The sequence below is a fragment of the Carlito syrichta genome, unplaced genomic scaffold, assembly GCF_000164805.1.
Source record: "Carlito syrichta isolate Samal-C Ts95f unplaced genomic scaffold, Tarsius_syrichta-2.0.1 Scaffold303180, whole genome shotgun sequence".
Lineage (NCBI taxonomy): Eukaryota > Metazoa > Chordata > Mammalia > Primates > Tarsiidae > Carlito > Carlito syrichta.
The window spans coordinates 278,073-296,683 of NW_007247276.1; the positions used below are offsets into that span (position 1 = coordinate 278,073).

Below are 18,611 nucleotides of genomic sequence, written 5' to 3' on the forward strand. Positions count from 1 at the left end.
CTGCCTCCTCACCGTCCTGGGGAGCAGCGGCTGGGGGGTCTGTTGGCTTTTGTCCTCGAGGTCACAGGAGCTGACAGCAGTGTAGTGGCAATGCCCACACGCGCCTGAGGGCCAGAAAACTGGCGTTTCAAGTGTCCGAAGGCATGCGGCGCCGTCCCCCAGCTTGACCCTTACAGTGCTTGGCCCTGAAGAGGGGTGGCCCCAAAAGCTCTTTGAACGTTTGCTCGTTAAAACTCACTGACCGACATTACAGACGCCCCACGACAGAGGGAGAACTGTCACGTGGAGCGTCCACGGGGTAGCGTCTAGCGCTTGTGCGCAAGATTAAAACACAAAGAGGTTGTAGGTGCACACCCACGCCGAGGGAAACGTCCAGTCTGGGAACTTCTCCTTCAGCGCGTCCAGGCGGGAGGACCTCTTGTCTTCCCCAGACAGGTAGTGGGCCGCAATGGCCACCGTGACCATCCCTCCGGCGTCAGGACGCTCCTCTGAGACCTGTCGGAGAACACAGGTTAGCGCCTTGCTCTCCGGTGCCAGGGCACTGAGCCCAAGGTTCCTGCCAAAAACCACGTGAGAGCCCGCTCGGGACAGCCATGTGGGAAAGCCACACCTGCACCTCGATCCAGAACTGCCACGCAGAGGCCTGGAGTCCGTGGGAGTAAAACACAAAGTAGTCCCCTCCTCTGCTGGTGACTGGGGTGCCATTGCCAAGAGACCACTGAGAGAGCGTTGATCCTTTGTGGGCTCGGACGTAGAATGACATATGGCTTGGTCCTGTGAGGCAGCAGGAGAAAGAACGGGTCAGTCGGTCTTCTAAAACATCAGCAAAGCAACCCGCCTCCCACAGCAGACTGAGGTTCGTGCCTGTGTGACTTCAAGTACACACACCCTAAACCCAGCGGAGGGCTACCAGTTTGGACCTCCAGCGTTCAGTCGTGAGCTGCAGCAGCAAAGGCGCTGCAGAACCCAAGCGGGACGCGGGCGTGAAGTCTTGGGCCTGCCCCTTAGCGGCAACGCGACCTCGGGGGTTTGTTTGATCCCTCTAAGTCACAATTTCTCCGCCTGTGAAGTACAGCTTTTTGAGGAAAGACACGTGAAGGTGTTGAGACCACAAAGTGCTACCACAGCACAGAGGAGACTACGATGGTGAACAGAGTTGCAATTTTCTTAAAGCTGGCATAGAACACCTCAGTGTTTTTATTTTATTCGCGTCCTCCCCTCAAGCAGGAAGAGGAAACATCAGCTCAGTTCTGACAACGTGATCGTCACTGGGCACTTCCAAGGAGAGGACAACAGTGGCTGCCAAACTTTCCTAGGCCGAAAATCTCAGAGTCTCAGGGAGCACTCTCACATGCTCCTGCCCATCCTGCCGCACTGCAAGGCTGTGGCAAGCAAAGGCAAGCTGAAATACGGCGGCGGCGTTTTACAGGGCAGGAACGTGAAAGTATATCTACCTGGAGTGTCAGTCTTCAAAAGCAAAGCTTCTAAGGGAAAGATACTGCAAAAAAGAAGGAGAGGCATCGTTTGGCATTTGGGTGGTGATGGTGAAAAGAAGCAAAAGGGGGAAGTTTTGCAGGACAAGCAAAAAGATAAAAATTTTAAAAATTGGAAGATATGTACATAAAGCTCATCAATACCAAACCAAATTTATTAAAGAATCCAGACCTTGTTACACTGACAGAAAAGGAACCCATTGGCCAGGAATCTTACAAAATATTCAGAACCACAAAATACAGAAGAAAAGGATAAACAGATCCAAACAATTTATTAAGAAATCTGAAAGTGAGAACCAGTATATCTCAACTGAAGTATATTCCTTGTGGGGAAAAAAACAAACACAAAACAAAAGAAAACTTTAAGATAACATTCAAAACTAAATTAAATATACTCACACAAACATTGGGGTCATTAAAAAAAAAAAAATCACCATGAGTCAAACTCTAAACCTCAAAGCAGACAATTACAAAGAGAAAAGCAATGATTGAACTCAGAAAAGAAAGAAAACAGCGGATTTACCTTAGAAACGAAGACGAAATTACAAGAAGCCTGAGGCAGAAGAGCTTCAAATAAAATGTGCTAACAAGGCACAAAGAAAAGTAGACAAGTGCTAAGAAAATAAAAATGAGGAAAATAGAAAAAGGTAACAGTGGTTTAAAAAAAAAGGAAAGAAGGCTGCTAATAATCGTGACATTCATTTATTTTGTGTCCTGGAAGAAAAAACAATGGAAAAGAACTGTAACCAAGAAAACTTTCCAGAGATGAAAGACCTGAGTCCACACACTGAAAGGGCCTACAGGCATCTCAGAGTATCAATCAACCCACAATGAACAATTTCAAGATGTAACCTAGAAATGCCATTCAATTTCAAATAAAAAATCTGCAGTGAAAAGATCATGTAACTTACAGAGGCAAAAGAATTAGTGGTATCAGACTCTGAAAGAGGATACAAAGCAAAGCAACAATGGAACAACAGTTTTTTAAGTTCAGTATCAGAAAACGTATCCTTTGAGTGATAGAGAAAACCGATTTCAAACGCGCAGGAACACAGCACTCATGGTCCCTTCAGAAGCCCTGAGGGTAAGCGTCATCCAGTCAAGACAGGACTACAAATTCAGAAAAAGGGCTTCTTGTAAGTAAGGACTGTAGCATATCCAAACAAATACCGAGGCTCAGGGTGGAAGAAAACGTGCACACGTTCCCTGCTGTAAGGAAAATGGGGAGGAAACGGGAGGGAAAGTTCGGCCGAATCGCCGGCAAGCTGCCAACAGGCTCCTTGGCGGGAGCGCGAAAACCGGCAGGCAGGAAAAGGCGAAGTAGCTGGGAATGGAAACAAACATGATGCTAGAAAATAGTTCACTGGAGTTAGAGAAGATGTCACAGAACACGGAACACAGCAAATAAAGCAACACAAGTAGTTATAAAATGTGACAGTTCAGACCAAATGTGTCAGCCATAAAAACAAATGTAAACAGACTTAACTCACCCACTGAAAGAAAAACATTTCACACCTCATCCACAAGGGCACCTGCATTATGAACATCTGTATACCAAACCCTGAACTGTACCCCACATCTTTAAAATAAAGAAATTAAAAGTTTAAAAAGAAAAGAATTTCAACTTGGCTTCCAAAGCCAGGCCCAATCATATCCTGTATTCAAGGAACATCATGAGGCTGGGTGTGGCGGCTCATGCCTGTAATCTCAGCACCTTGTGCCGCTGAGGGAGGCCTGCCTGGGCAACAAAGCGAGACCAAGTCTCTACAGAAAATTTTTAAAAATCAGCCAGGTGTGGAAACACATGCCTGTAGTCCCAGATGCCCAGGAGGCTGATGCAGGACTGCTTACGCCCAGGAAGCCAAGACTCTGGGGAGCCATGATCATGCCACTGCTCTCCAGCCTGGGCAACAGAGCGAGACTCCGGTTCAAAGACAAAAAAGAAACATAATGGAAGAGATTAAGAAAGGATAAAAACGAAGGCATGAACAAAGTTCTTTCGGGCAAGTGGAAATTTTTTTAAGGTCTACTGGATATACGAAAAAACAATTCAAGACAAAAGCATCAAATATAAAAGAAGGGCACTTTTTAATTCTAAGTCACAATTCATAATGAAAATATAGAACAGAATATCTGTGCACCTCGTAGCATAGCAACTGCTTTATAAAGAAAACTACGAGATGCAAGGATGTACAGATACCTGAGAACTTTAAAGTATCTTCAACAGAAACACCCAAGTAAGAGACTCCACTTTGTACTCAACACAGGACACATCAATTGAACAACAACAACAAAAGATGATTAGAAGATCTAGATAAAACAATCAATGAAGTAGATCCCATAGATGTATACGGGCTGAATATTCCTTAACCAAGATGTTGGAGACCATAAACGTTTTCGGTTTCAGATTTGAAATATCTGTAATACCCAATGAGCATCGTGAGAGGCCTATGTGACATGCTAAGCAGAATCTCTACCTCACAGAGCAGAGAAGACGCGGAACAAAAACGGCTCACACAGGCCTGGCCCCGTGTGCGGCATCGTGGAAAGCCGGTCAGCAGCACGTCTGGCCCGCACACACACCACGCTACGGCCCTTAGACACGCTCGTGCAGGAAGATCTGAGTGTGTGAGCAAGAGGCCGGTCGGGCCCTTTTCATTTGAGGGCGCTGAGAGAACCATCGTGCACCCGCACTGTGATGGCGGGTGGGTGCGGATTTCCCATTTGTGAGACGACATCAGTGCTCAAGGAGTGTCAGACTTCAGAGCACTTTGGACTTCAGGTCTTCAGATTAGGGATGCTCCACCTGTAAATATCAAGCTTTATATACAGATGACACAGAACAGGCCTTCTCCAGTGAGCATGAGACACTCACAAAACCAAGTATCTGGTCACACAGGAAATACCAGAAAGCTATATAAAACTGAAATATAAATAACTGACCACAATCCAAAACTTGAAATTTTATCAACAACAAAACAGCTGTCATCTGGAAATTCGAAAGTCTCTTAAAGACTCCAGTGAAAGAGGAAGCACAAATTACTGAATTTTTTCTAAAGAAACTATTAGACACATGTAAAGAAGTGAAAAGAGCAAATTTATAGCAATAAATACTTTTTCAGTAAAATAAAATTTTTAAAAGTATCTTAAGTAAAAAAACAACAACAAAGTAACCATAAGAAGGTACCAGGAAGGAAGGGTTACAGACAACAGCAGAAATCAATGAACTAAGAGAACAGAACAAAAAAGACCTCATTTTAAAAAACAGGATCATAGCCAGGCTCAGTGGCTCTGCCTGTAATCCCACACTTTGGGAAGCTGAGGTGAGTGAATTGCCTGAGCACGTGGGTTCGAGACCCGCCTGGGCAACTTGGCGAGACCTCATCTCTACAATTAAAAAAAAAAAACCAGCGGTGTGCGGTAGCGCACGCCTGTAGTTCCAGCTACTTGGAAGGCTGAGGCGGAAGGAACACCGGAGCCCAGCAGGTTGAGGCTGTGGTGGCCAGGAGTAGCCACTGCACTCTAGTCTGGGTGACAGAGTAAGACTCCAACTCAAAAAAAAACAAAACAAAACCAGAATCATGTTATTTTTGTAAATTAACAAAATAAGACAATCACTAGCTAACTTAGGGCATCATGGGAAACCTATCATTAGCACATCTGGGAAAGCAGAGCAAAGAAAACACAAATATACAAAAAGATAAAGAAGAAGAAAGGTAATTTAAACAAGAAATTTTTAAAATCACATGGCTACTTTGCAGGCTTTTACACTAACAGATTTGAAAACCCACAAGAAATCAGTACTTTTCTAGGAAAATACAGATTACCACAACTGAACATATTAGAGATATGAAATAAACAGACTGATTTCCCGAAAGAAGGTATTAAGGAACAACTCCACAAACAAAAAGCATCAGGCCCCATGGTATTCCCAGAGGAGTCCAAGTCAACTTTTCAGTGAAATAGTTCCAATGCTCCATATAAATTACTCCAAGGCACCAAAATGGAGTGGAAATATTTTTATGAAGTATAACACTGGCACCTAAACCTGATAAGGAGAGCACAAAGAAGAAACACAGACTAGTACCATTTGTGGCTTTTAACACAAAATTTCTCAATAACAGCAAATGAAATCCAACAGCATATTGGCCCTAAAATAATAATAGGCCTTTTTTAAAAAGATGAAAATAAGCTGGGCTCAGTGGCTCAGCCTGTAATCCCGCACATTTGGGAGGCTGAGGTGAGTGAATTGCCTGAGCCCACAGGTTCGAGACCCACCTGGGCAACTTGGTGAGACCTCATCTCTACAATTAATAAAAAATTAGCCAGGCGTGGTAGCACGCGCCTGTAGTTCCAGCTACTCAGAAGGCTGAGGTGGCAGGATCGCTGGAGCCCAGCAGGTTGAGGCTGCGGTGGCCAGGAACGGCCACTGCACTCCAGTCTGGGTGACAGAGTGAGACTCCGACTCAAAAAAAAAAGATGAAAATGAAGAAAAATCCTATGATTACCTTTGTAGACGCTAAAAAAGCCTCTCACAAGATTAAACACCCATTCCTGATTTAAAAATTCAAGAAAATGGCAGCTGATGAATGCTTGCTGAACATGATTTAATGCACAGATTTGTGTGTCTCCTAAGGCTAGTGTTTCCCACACGGGAAAACACCAGAGACCTGTGTGCTGAAAGGAGGCCCAAGACAAGGATGCTCACTAAACCCACAACTGCTCTACAGTCTGCTAGAACTTTCCGCCAGTTCGACAGTCAACTAGAAGCGTGACAGCTGATGCGGAAGACATCAAACTACGTTTGCGGAAGGCATGCAGTAGTCAATGACCATACCTGAGATCTACGTGTATGGCCCTCGGGCCAAGAACGGTTTTTACATTTTGAGAGCAAGAAAGAAAGGCACTCATGACAGGAACCTGTGGCAAAGCCTAAATTACCCACTATCTGTCCCTTTGGAGAAAACCTTTGGCAATCCCTAGAATTCCTAGAGAATCCTAGCGTATCACTGACTAAACTAATTCAAAATATAAAGATTCAGCAAGGTAGCAGAACATAAAACTGACATACAGAAATCAACTGCCTTCATACATACAAAAAATAACCAGTTACAGGACATAATGATAAAGAAATCCCCCAATTATAAGAGCAGCAAAATCTAAATGAAAAGCATTTCATAACACTCCTGAAAGAGAAAAACAGATCTGAATAAAGACACAGTCACTCCCAGTATGGACAGGAGGAGGATGACTCGACATTATGCTGTCAGTTCTCCTGAAGTTAATGTGAAACATGTAACTATGATACTGCAAAAATGCCAACTCCAGCTTCAGACTGGAGTTAGGTAAGTTATTACTAAAGTTCATATTTAAAAACAAGCAAACAAAAAAAAAGCAAGAAAAACAAATGCAAGCAAAATTAGCCAGGAAAATACTGAAAAAAATACAAATAAGCTCAACCCTTGCAATCATTAAAACAAACTTAAAGCTTCTACAGTGAAAAGTGTGGTGACTGGTGTACAAAAAGGCCCCCCCCCCCACAGTCCAGTGATTTTTTTTGACAAGACACCAAAGTAACTCATTGGGGAAAGACTTTTCAACACATGGTACTATGACATCTGGATATCCATAAAGAAAAAAAGGGCCTCGAACCCTACACATCACCATACACAACATTAATCCAGAAACCTAAGCAGAAAAGCCAAAGCTACAAAGATTTTAGAAGGAAACAAGAGTGTCTCTTATTCCACCAGGTGGGCAAAGGTTTTTTTAGGGAGCACACATTAAGCACTGAGAACCCCTGGCAGATTCAACTTCATAAAAAATTAAAAGCTTCTGCACATCAAAATACAACATTAAAAAAACAGGCAAGAAAAGCTTCACAACATATATATGATTTTTTTTAGCGGAAAAGACAAAGAAACAAAGCAAGAAAAATGAATGAAAGCACTTTAAAAAGCTCATATCATTAATTAATGAAGAAATATAAGAGTTGCTACTAAACTCACACTAGCAATGAGAAAATAAAAAACACCAACTACATGCCAAGTGCAGTGGCTCACGCCTGTAATCCCAGCACTTTGCAGACCAAGGCAACACTTGAGGCTGCAAGACCAGCATGGATGGTGGCTTGGCCTGTAGTCCTAGCTACTCAGGAGACTGAGGCAGGAATATGGCTTGAGCCCAGGAGGTTAAGGTTGCAGTGAGCTATGATCGTGTCACTGCACTTCAGCCTGGGTGACAGAGAAAGACCCTCTCAAGAAAACACACACGCCAAGGGCGGTGACTCACCCTTGTCCTCCCAGCACTTTGGAAGGCCAAGACGAGAGGCCTGCTGAGCTCAAGGATTTGCAGGCAACTTGGTGAGACCTTATCTCTACAATAAATCAAAAAATTAGCTGGGTGTGATAGCGTGTACCTGTAGTTCCAGCTACTTGGAAGGCTGAGGTGGAAGCATTGCCTGAGCCCAGCAGGTCGAGACTGCAGTGGCCATGAATGAGCCACTGTAATCCAGCTTGGGCAAAAAGAGTGAGACTCGTGACTCAAAAAAAAAAGTAGCAGAAGGAAGGCCAGGTATGATGGCTCACCCCTATAACCCCAGCACTTTGGGAGGTGAGAGGATTGCCCGAGCCACGGGTTCAAGATCAGCCTAGGCAACTTGGCGAGACCTCATCTCTACAATGAATCAAAAAATTAGCCAGGCGCGGTGGTGCATGCCTGTAGTTCCAGCTACTTGAAAGGCTGAGGCAAGAGGATTGCCTGAGCCCAGCCAGTCGAGATTGCGGGGGCTGGGAACGTGCCACTACACTCCAGCCTGGGTGACAGAGTAAGACTCCGACTCAAAAAAAAAAGAAAGAACACACACACACACACACCATATACAGCAAATGATGTCAAGAATGTGGAGCAACTGGAACTTGTACACGGCGGAGAGAGTGAAAATGGAGCGCATTTTACGTCAAGCCTAGGTCCACCCTCTACCAACAGTGCCACTCCTATATACTTACCCCCCCAAAAGAAAGCCAGTCCTGAAAAAGCTTGTAGTTTATAACAGCTTGATTTATATCAAGCCCAAAATGGAAACAACCCAAATGCCCGTCAACAGGAGAATGTTAAAGGATATCCCAGAGAGAAGAGTCAAAGGCCACACCAGGTGAGAAGCTGGACGAGCCACCCACTAGTTTTAAAGATGGAGAAGGGAATAAAATGCACCAAAAACGGCAAAGTCACAAAGTCTACCACTGCCAGGCCAAATGCTCTCACGAATCTGTCTCACAATGAACCATAATTTGACACTAAAAGTTTTCAATGACGCTCCTTGAAAATCATAACCAGCCTCAATTTCCTTTAAAAATACTACAAGGCTCTTAAGTTGCTGGTCAAGTTAAATGTGAGAGGAAGAAACACACGTAACGATCAAAAAGTTTACGAAGGGAAGAGTGAAGAAATATGTCACAGGTGTCAAAGGGCTTACCTGCCCCTTCAAAGGCTGACTTCAGAGGACTCAGGATGGAGGAACTGAGAACGCGATGTCATAAAGGCTCTGTACTGCCAGGAGGCAGTGCGGGGTGCACTTACTGCAAGCTCCTCAGCCACCACTAAAGTGAGCTGAGTTGGCCTGCTGAGAGCAGAAAAAACTGAACACAAAATGCTCAATTAAAACCTAGGGAGGCAAGTATAACATAGGCCAGAAACTTAGATTTACTTAAGAAAGGAAGAACGCTGGAGAGGGAATAAGTGAGGGTAAAATAAAAACTCATTTTTTGGTTGCTTCAGTGACCTCATAAGAAACAGTCTGTTCAGAATAATAATAGCAACAATGTATGTGATCGTATTCGCTTACGTGTGTGGGTACTGAGTCTGTGCTATGTGTGTACATGCACACATACACAGAGGCCAGATCACTAAGGGTCTAACATGTACTGCTAGAGAAGTTTTAACTTGTTCTGCAGGCAAATTTACTAAGCTTTTTTTTTTAAGTAGGGCAATGACAACATCAGTATACTTTCCAAAGACAAACTGGCAGGGCCATATATGTGTGTGCATGTATACACATGTGCACTTAATATGTAAGTGAAATCAGTGCCCGCAATATTGTCCCTTCCTCCTAAGGCACAGGAGGGAGACATTAAGATTATTTTGTTACATCTACCACCTGTGAAGCAGAATAGTGTTATTTGAAAGTGGGCTTGGATCAGTTGTAAATGTACCTTGCAAATTCTAGAGCAACCACTAAAAAAAAAAAAGGACAGTGGATACACTAAGAAAAAAGAGAAAACCCCAAAACTAGTAACAAACAGGCTAGCTGTTAATTCAGTTCTATCAACAATCCTTGTGAACATCAACAGTCTCGTCAGAGTGGGTCACAAGGCAAGGCCTAGACCAGGCACAGTGGCTCACACCTATAATCCCAGCACTCTGAGAGGCCAATAGAAGTGCTTGAGACCTTGTCGCTACAAAAAAGAAAAATCAAAGTAATTAGCCATATGTGGTGGCATGCGCCTACACTCTCATTATCAGGAAGATAAGGCAGAAGAATCACTTGAGCCCAGAAGACCAAGGCTGCAGTGAACTGTCATCATGCATTCCAGCCTGGACAGGAGTAAGACTCCAACTCAAAAAAAAAAAAAAAAACCAGAAAAACAAACCAACCAACCCCCACCAACCACATGTTGTCAGCAAGAAACCCATTTTAAATATGAAAACACAAATAGATTAGAAGAGAATGGATGACCCGGCTCAGCGGCTCAGCGTCACCCCAGCACTGTGGGAGGCCAAGGCAAGTGGGCTGCCTGAGCCCGCGGGTTTGAGACCCGCTCGGGCGACTTGGCAAGCCCTCGTCTCTACAGTAAATCAAAAAAGTTGGCTGGGCATGGTAGTGTGCACCTGTAGTTCCAGCTACTTGGAAGGCTGAGGCAGAAGGATCACCAGAGCCCAGCAGGTCGACACTAGGGTGGCTATGAGTGTGCCACTGCACTCCAGTCTAGGTGACAGAGTGAGACTCCAACTCAGGGGAAAAAAAAAAAAAGTACATGGATAGGCAGGAATGGTGGCTCACACCTGTAACCCCAGCAATTTGGGAGTCCAAGGTGGGAGACTGCTTGAGCCCAAGAGTTTGAGACCAGCCTGAGCAACACAGTGAGACCCTGTCTCTATTTATAAAAAAAAAAAGTAAATGAATGGAGAAATCTATACCATGCTAACACTAATCCAAAAAGAAAAAAAAAGCTGGAGAGCTGAATTACTTTTAGACAAAGTAGACTTTACAGCAAGGAAAACTGTCAGGACCGAAGAGCATCAATGCCTAACAGTAAAGAGAAAGGGGCAGCTCTCCAGAAGATGTGACACCCTCAGCGGGTATGCCCCCAACCACTCAGCGGCAAAACAGGTGACACGAAAACCCACAGAACCGAAGGAGAATGACACACCCACCACCACAGTCGGAGAGTCCACCCCCATCGCTGATGAATAAGCCCAGCAGCAGCAAACCAGCAAGCGCACGGCCGAATCGAGCAGCCTCCGCAATCAACAGGGCCGCAGGGACACTCCAGAAGTCTTGCTCCAGCAGCAGCCACACACATTCCTTTCCAGCTCACACGGAACCACATCCCGTACCATAAAGCCACCTTAATAAATCAGGATAGAAGTCATACAGAGTGCTGGGTGTGGTGGCTCACAACTGTCATCCTAGCACTTTGGGAGGCCAAGGCAAGAGGACTGTCTGAGCTCAGGGGCTCGACAGCCTGGGCAACTAACTTGGTGAGACCTCGTCTCTAGGATAAATCAAAAAATAAGCCAGGCGTGGTAGCACGCACCTGTACTTCCAGCTACTTGGAAGGCTGAGGCAGAAGGATCACCAGAGCCCAGCAGGTTGAGGCTGTGGTGGCCAGGAGCGTGCCACCACCCTCCAGCCTGGCGACAGAGTGAGAATCCGACTCAAAAAAAAAAAAAAAAAGAAAAGAAATCATACAAAGTATGCTCTCAGATCACAGTGAAATTAAATTAGAAATCAGGACCAGAAAAAAAAGGCTAGAAGATCCTAAATTATTTGGAGAGTAAATAAACACACATCTAAATAACAACGCATCAAAAAAGTAGTCTCAAGAAAAGTTTAAAAATATGTGGCACTAAATTAAAATAAAATTCAACTTAAAATGTATGGGATGGAGCATAAGCAGTGCTAAGAAGAAAATTTAAAGCAATGAATGCATATATTAGAAAAAGATTATTTAAACTCAATCATCAAAGCTTCCAACTTAATAAACCAGAAAATGAAGAGCAAATTAAATCCAAAGTAAGAAAGAAGAAAAGACATAATAACTAGCCAGGTGCAGTGGCTCACACCTGTCATCCCAGCACTTTGGGAGGTGGAGGCAAGAGGATTGCCTGAGCCCAAGGGTTTGAGACTAGACTGGGCAACATGGCAAGACCTCGTTTCTACATTAAATCAAAAAATTAGCTGGGCGTGGTAGTAGAGGCCTGTAGTTCCAGCTACTTGGAAGGCTGAGGTGGAAGGATCGCCGGAGCCCAGCAGGTGGAGGCTGCGGTGGCCGTGAGTGTGCCCCTGCCCTCCAGTCTGGGCAACAAAGTAAGACTCCGACTCAAAAAAAAAAAACAAAAAAAAACAGATAGTCTGAATGGGTCTACATCCATTTTAAAAATTGAGTCAATAATTAATAACCTTCCAAAACAAAAAAATCAGGCCCAGGTGGGTTTGTGGGTAAACTACCAAGCACTTAAGGATGAAATTACAGCAATTCTCTACAAAGCCTCTAAGGAAGACAGAAGCAGACAGACTACTTCCTGTATCATTCCATGAGTACAGCATTATCCTGATACCAAAACTGACAACCCATTCCAAAAACCACAGACTGGCGTTTCTCATGAACAAAGACGTAAGAATTCCCAACAGCACATCCGCAAAGCGAACCCAGCAATATGTGGATCCAAGCGAGGTTGATCCCAGGTATGCAGAACAGCATCAACACGTGAAAACCGGTTAACGTGACCTGTTACATCAGCAAGCCAAGAAGAAAAGTCACATGGCTTCATCCATATATGCAGAGAAGGCACCTGACAAGGTCCAACACCCATTCTTGATGAAAACTCTCAGGAAACGATGGACAGAAGGGACTTCCTCAACCTGATAAAGAACTTGTACCCATCAACAAGGATACCTGCATGATCATTGGGTATACCCAAGCCTGAATTGTACCCCACATCTTTATAATGAAAGTCAAAAAAAAGAACTTCTACCAAACAACCTGCAGCCAACATTGTACTCGGTGGTAAGAAACCAGACGCTCCCCCACTAAGATCAGGAACAAGGCGAGGCCTTCCCCTCCCTCCACCCCTTTCAAAGCCAAACTGCAAAGTCCTGATGATGCGGTAAGTCAAGAAGTAGAAATAAAAGCAGAGGGATGGGAAAGAAGAAGTACAACCGTCTGCAGATGACATGACAGTCTGTTTACAAAGTCTGAAAGAATCACCCACAAAGCCTCCCAGAAGCAAGTGACTGCAGCAAGACCGGTCGATGCGCGAAGGTCCGCTGGTTTCCTCGATGCCCTCAAGGAACGATGCCAGCTACATCAGCAACCCCAAAACTAAACTTTTTAAGAAGAAATCTTTAAAAACATATACATGATCTATATAGAAAAGACTAAAAAATTCTGATGAAAGAAATTAAACAAGACACAAATAAGTGGAAAGATATTCCATAATATGGACAGGAAAAGTCAATTTTGTAAAAGTGTCATTTCTTCCCAACTTGCTCTATAGACTCAATGCAATCCCAATCAAAACCCCAGAAAGTTACTTTGTGAACACTGACAAACTGATTCTAAAGTTTACATGCAAAGGCCAGACACAAATACTGGAGAAGAACAAAGTCAGAGGACTGATATCACCCGACTTCAAGGCTTACAATATAACTACTGTGGTTACGACAAAAGAATAAAGAAACTAATCAATGGAATAGAACAAAGAGCCTAGAAATAGACCCGTACAAATAGAGTGACAGTGAAGACAGACCATTCAACAGCGATAGAATAGCATTTCCAACAAATGGAGGCCAGGTGCAGTGGCTCACACCAGCAGTCCTAGCACTTCAGGAGGCCAAAGTAGGAGGATCATTTGAGCCCAAGAGTCTGAAGACCAGCTTGGTCAACAAGAGAGAATAATGAGACCCTGTCTCTATTAAAAAAAAAAAAAATTTAAAAACCCAGAATTTTAATTAGCCAGGCATTTTTTAATTAGTAGCATAACTGTATGTAGTCTTAGCTACTCAAGAAGCTAAGATGGAAGGCTCCCTTGAGCCCAGGAGAGTTCGAGGCTACAGGGAGCGACAATCGTGCCACTGCACTACAGCCTGGGTGACAGAGTGAGATCCTGTCTCTGAAAAATAAAAACAAAAAATGACACTGAAACAATTGGACATCCACATGCAAAAAAAGAATCTATAAAAGACCTTATACTTTTTATAGAAATTGACTCAAAATGGATCAAGACCTACGTGTAAAACATAAAGCTGAATGACTTCCAGAAAATAACATGAAGTCTTGAGTTTGGTGATGACTTTCAGACACAACAAAGACAGGATTCACCAAAGAAAAACTGTTCATATTGGGGTTCATTCAATTTTAAAAACTCTGCTCTTCAGAAGACACTATTAAGAGAAAAAAACAAGCCTACCAAGGAGAAAATATCTGCAAAAGATACACATGCTAAAGGATGTGTATCCAAAACATACGAAGAAATCTTAAAACTCAACAATAAGAAAATAAACCCAGTTAATAAACAAACTGAAGACCTAGAGAGATACATAACCAAAGAAGACATATGCATGGCAAAGAAGCATAGGAAAAGACACTCATCATTTCCCGCCATTAAGGAACTGCAAATCAGACCAATGCGACACCACCACCTGCCTGTCGGGATGGCTAAAATGCTCACCAGATGCTGGTGAGGACGTGGAACAAAAGGAACTCTCACTCACTGGCAGTGATGCAAATGTACAGCCACTTTGAAAGACAGCTTAGCAGTTTTTCAAAGCTACAAATCGGCTCACCACACAATCCAGCAATCACGCTCCTAAGTATTTGCCCAAATGAGCCAAAACTCAGTCTACCCACAAAAAAACCCACACAGGAATGTGTGCAGCAGCACTTTTCAAGTAATACGGACAACTATGGCCAACCTATACAATGAATTACTCAGCAATAAAAAGAGATGAGCTTTCAAGCCACAGAAAAGAGGAGAACCCTTAAATGTACACTGCTAAGTGAAAGAAGGCAATCTGAAAATGCTACATGCAGCACAATTCCAGTTATGTGGCCCACAGAAAGCCAAAGCTATAGAGATGGCAAAAAACAGTACTGGGCCTGCTCGGGAGGGAGGGAGAGAGAAATTGGTGAGGCGCAGGCCACCTTCAGGGCGCTGAATATATTTCTGATGACACTACAGGGGTAGATACATGACACTATTCAATACCCACAGAACTATGTATGCAAAACAAAGAATAGACCCTAATGTAAACTGGGGACTTCAGTTCATAGTAAGACAAAACCATTGCCTCATAAGCTGTGTAAAATGTACCACACTAACGCAAGCTGTTAATAGGTAAAGTCGGGGCACGGGCAAGAAACGGGAACTCTGCACTTTCTGCTCCAGTTTTTCAGTGAACCTAAAACTGCTCTAAAAATAAAAATAGAAATATTAAATTTTAAAGAAATAATAACCAGTCTCATTCACTTTTAGAAATACTCTAAGCTCTTCCTAAGTTGCTGGTCACTGATTTGCCTGAGGGAAAAACATATATGCCACTTATTAAAAAGGTTAAGTAAAGGAGAGAAGAAAAAACTGATACATGACTTACCTGTTGCTTCAAAGGTCAACTTCACAGAATCCCAAGGTGTCTGTTCTTTGGATATAAGTCGAAAATGGGCAGGGTTTGTTGGAGAAACTTCTGGTGCAGGAAGATACCAGTTTTTCCTATTTGGAAAGGTGGCTTCAATATTTAGGATGCTTTATGAGTGGATAGCTGTCTATTACTCATGGAAGTATTCAGCATTTAGGAACACATTTTGGGGTATGAAAATAAACTCTGGTGGATATGATACACAGTGCCAACTCCTGTAAACTCAGGTTACTGTGTAACAAAAACCTTCCCAACATGAAAAAGAAAGGAGCTACCTAACTGATCTTGATTCCACTACTTTTCCTGTTTCTTCTCACCCAATCCTTCACTGCCAAACAATAAAATCTTCCCCCAAAATAAAAAAATTTAGGATAGATGCTTACACGCTATCAGTTAGGAGGGCCACCCTTTCTAACACTCAGGCTTCTAGAGAAAAGACTTTTTAAATTTGGAAAAGCAAAAACTATCCTTCTGAGTGCTTTATCCCACTCCCACTAAAAAAAAAACAGAAGTCACTCAAAAATTAGTTGCATTTCTCTATACCAACAAGCAGGCTCAGAACCACGTCAAAAGCACAATTCCATTCACAATAGCCACACACACACACACACACACAAAAACACCTCAAAATTCATCTAAACAAAGAGGTGAAAGATCTTTACAATGAAAACTACAAAACACTGCTTAAAGAAATCAAAGATAGGGCAACCCCCTCGGGTCCCCTCCCACTCTGGAAGTCTTTCTGTCCTCTCAATAAATCCTGTTTAAAAAGAAAAGAAAAAAAAAGAACTCAAAATGACACAAACAAATGGAAAAACAATTCATGCTCATGGAGCGTAAGAATCGACATCATTAAGATGTCCACACTGCCCAAAGCTACCTACAGATTCAACACCATCCCTATCAAATTACCAGCAACATTTTTCACAGACCTAGGAAAGACAATAGTTAAATTCACATGGAAGCAAAAAAAGTATCCAAACAGCCAAAGCAATCCTAAGCAAAAAGAACAAAACCGGTGGCGGCATACTCCCAGACTTCAAACTATACTACACAGCACAGTGGCTCACAACTGCAATCCCAGTGCTTTGGGAGGCTGAGGCGGGATGACAGCTTGAGCCCAGGAGTTTGAGACCAGCCTAGGCAACATAGTAAGACCTCAACTCCATAAAAAGTAATTTTAAGAAAGCAACCAGGCATGGTGGCACACATCTGTACCTTCTAGCTACTCAGGAGTCTGAGAGAAGGACCTCTTGATCCCAGGAAGCTAAGGCTACAGTGAGCCGTGATCATGCCAGTGCACTTCATTCAGCCTGGGCAACAGAGTAAGACCCCGACTCAGAAGAAGAAAAAAAACAACTGCCCTAACCCTAACCAAACAGCCTGGGACTGGTACAAAGATAGACACACAGACCAATGGAACAGGATAGAAAAGCCTCAAAAACCACGCACCTACAACCAACTCATCTTGGGCAAAGCTGACAAAAACAAACACTGGAGAAAAGACAGCCCATTCAACAAAAGGTGCTGGGAAAACTGGCTAACCACATGCAGAAGAATAAAACTGGACCCCTGCCTATCACCATGTACCGAAATCAACTCAAAATGGACCAAGGAATTAAACGTTAGACATTAAACTATAAAAATCTTAAAAGAAAACCTAGAAACATTCTCCTAGACATCGCCCTAGGCAATGATTTCACAGTCAAGTCCCCAAAAGCAAATGCAGCAAAAAATAAAATTGACAGGTAGAATCTTATCAAGTCAAAAAGTTTCTGCTCAGCAAAAGAAACCATCAAGAGAATAAAGAGACAACCCAAAGAATGAGAGAAACTATTTGAAACTATGCATCTGACAAAGGCTTAATATCCAGAATCTGTAAGGAATTCAAATTGACAGGAAAAAACAAATAACCCCATTAAAAAGTAGGCAAAGGACATGAACACACAATTCTCAAAGGAAGACATCAAGCAGCCAACGAACATAAGAAAACACGCTCAGTATCACTAATCATCAAAGAAATACAAATCAGAACTACAATAAGATACCATCTCGCCAGTTAGAATGGCTATTATTAAAAAGTAAAAAAAACAGATGTTGGTAAGGCTGTAGAGAAAAGGGAACGCTTGTACACTGTCAGTGGGAATATAGGCAATCTCTGTGGAAAGCAGTCTGGAGGTTTCTCAAAGAACTAAAAATAGATCTACCATTCAACCCAGCAATCTCACTTCTGGGTATATAACCAAGGAGCACACACCATTCCACCAAAAGACACCTGCACTCGTGTGTTCAGTGCAGCACCATGCACAACAGCAAGACACAGAACCAACCCCGGTGCCCACTGACAGTGGGTCAGATAAAGAAAATGTGGTCCACTCACAGCCATAAAAAGAATGAAATCATGCCATTTGCAGAACAGGGATGCAGCTGGAGAGCATCATTCCAAGTAAATCATCACAGAAACAGAAAGTGCCACGGGTTCTCACTCACAGGTAGGTACTAAACACTGGGCACACAGGACACGAGGATGGGGCATCAGACACTGGCACTGCTAAGAGGAGGCAGGGGGAAGAAGGGTGCAAGCACCCATCGGGCACCATGCTGCTCTTAGGTGGGGATGGGGAGCCCATCAGAAGCCCAACCTCACTGTCAGGCAATACACCTATGTAACAAATCTTCACGGGAACCCCAGATTCTACAATAAAAATTTTTAAAAAGCTGTGGCAGTTTAAAACTCAAAAAAAGAAAGGAGTTTTGCTAACGATACAAAAAAACAGGATGACTAGCACTGGATGGTGTGTTAGGAGTAACAATTTAAGTAACAGAGTACTGGCAGAGTGATGGTGATGGGACTCGAGAGCACAGGAACCCCCCGTTTAAACAGACAAGTAAGGACCAACCTGATCAGAAAGTGCACTGGAAGGTACCAAGGGAAACCACAGAGGGGTGCACTCTCCTCACAGTGAGCTCGGATGGTGTCATTGATCTCAGGAATGTGAGGTGTTACGTGAGACATCCCAGTATAATCAAACCCATTGATCCATATTCCAGAGTCCCGTTTCACTACGTTTCCATCCAAGTCATGAAATGTTCTAGTCATATGCTGAAAAGAGCAAGACTAATAAGAAAACTGCTGTTTCAATGTGCACCCGCGTTCCCATCTCACATTACAAAAATGAGTTATGCATGACAACACCAAGAAA

General features: G+C 43.3%; 1 protein-coding gene across 1 annotated transcript in view; it reads right to left on the minus strand.

Moving 5' to 3' along the window:
• Positions 1 to 40: 40 nt before the first annotated feature.
• The window catches only part of ERMP1 (endoplasmic reticulum metallopeptidase 1), a 49,523-nt gene continuing 30,952 nt past the window's right edge, over positions 41 to 18,611 (minus strand). Inside the window, exons 11-14 of the mRNA XM_008057992.1 lie at positions 18,309 to 18,511; positions 15,367 to 15,482; positions 611 to 774; positions 41 to 495 (exon numbers count right to left, since the gene is read on the minus strand). Coding sequence (XP_008056183.1) covers positions 325 to 495; positions 611 to 774; positions 15,367 to 15,482; positions 18,309 to 18,511 — 654 coding nt within the window. The 3' untranslated portion in view covers positions 41 to 324. The remainder of the gene's footprint in view (positions 496 to 610; positions 775 to 15,366; positions 15,483 to 18,308; positions 18,512 to 18,611) is intronic.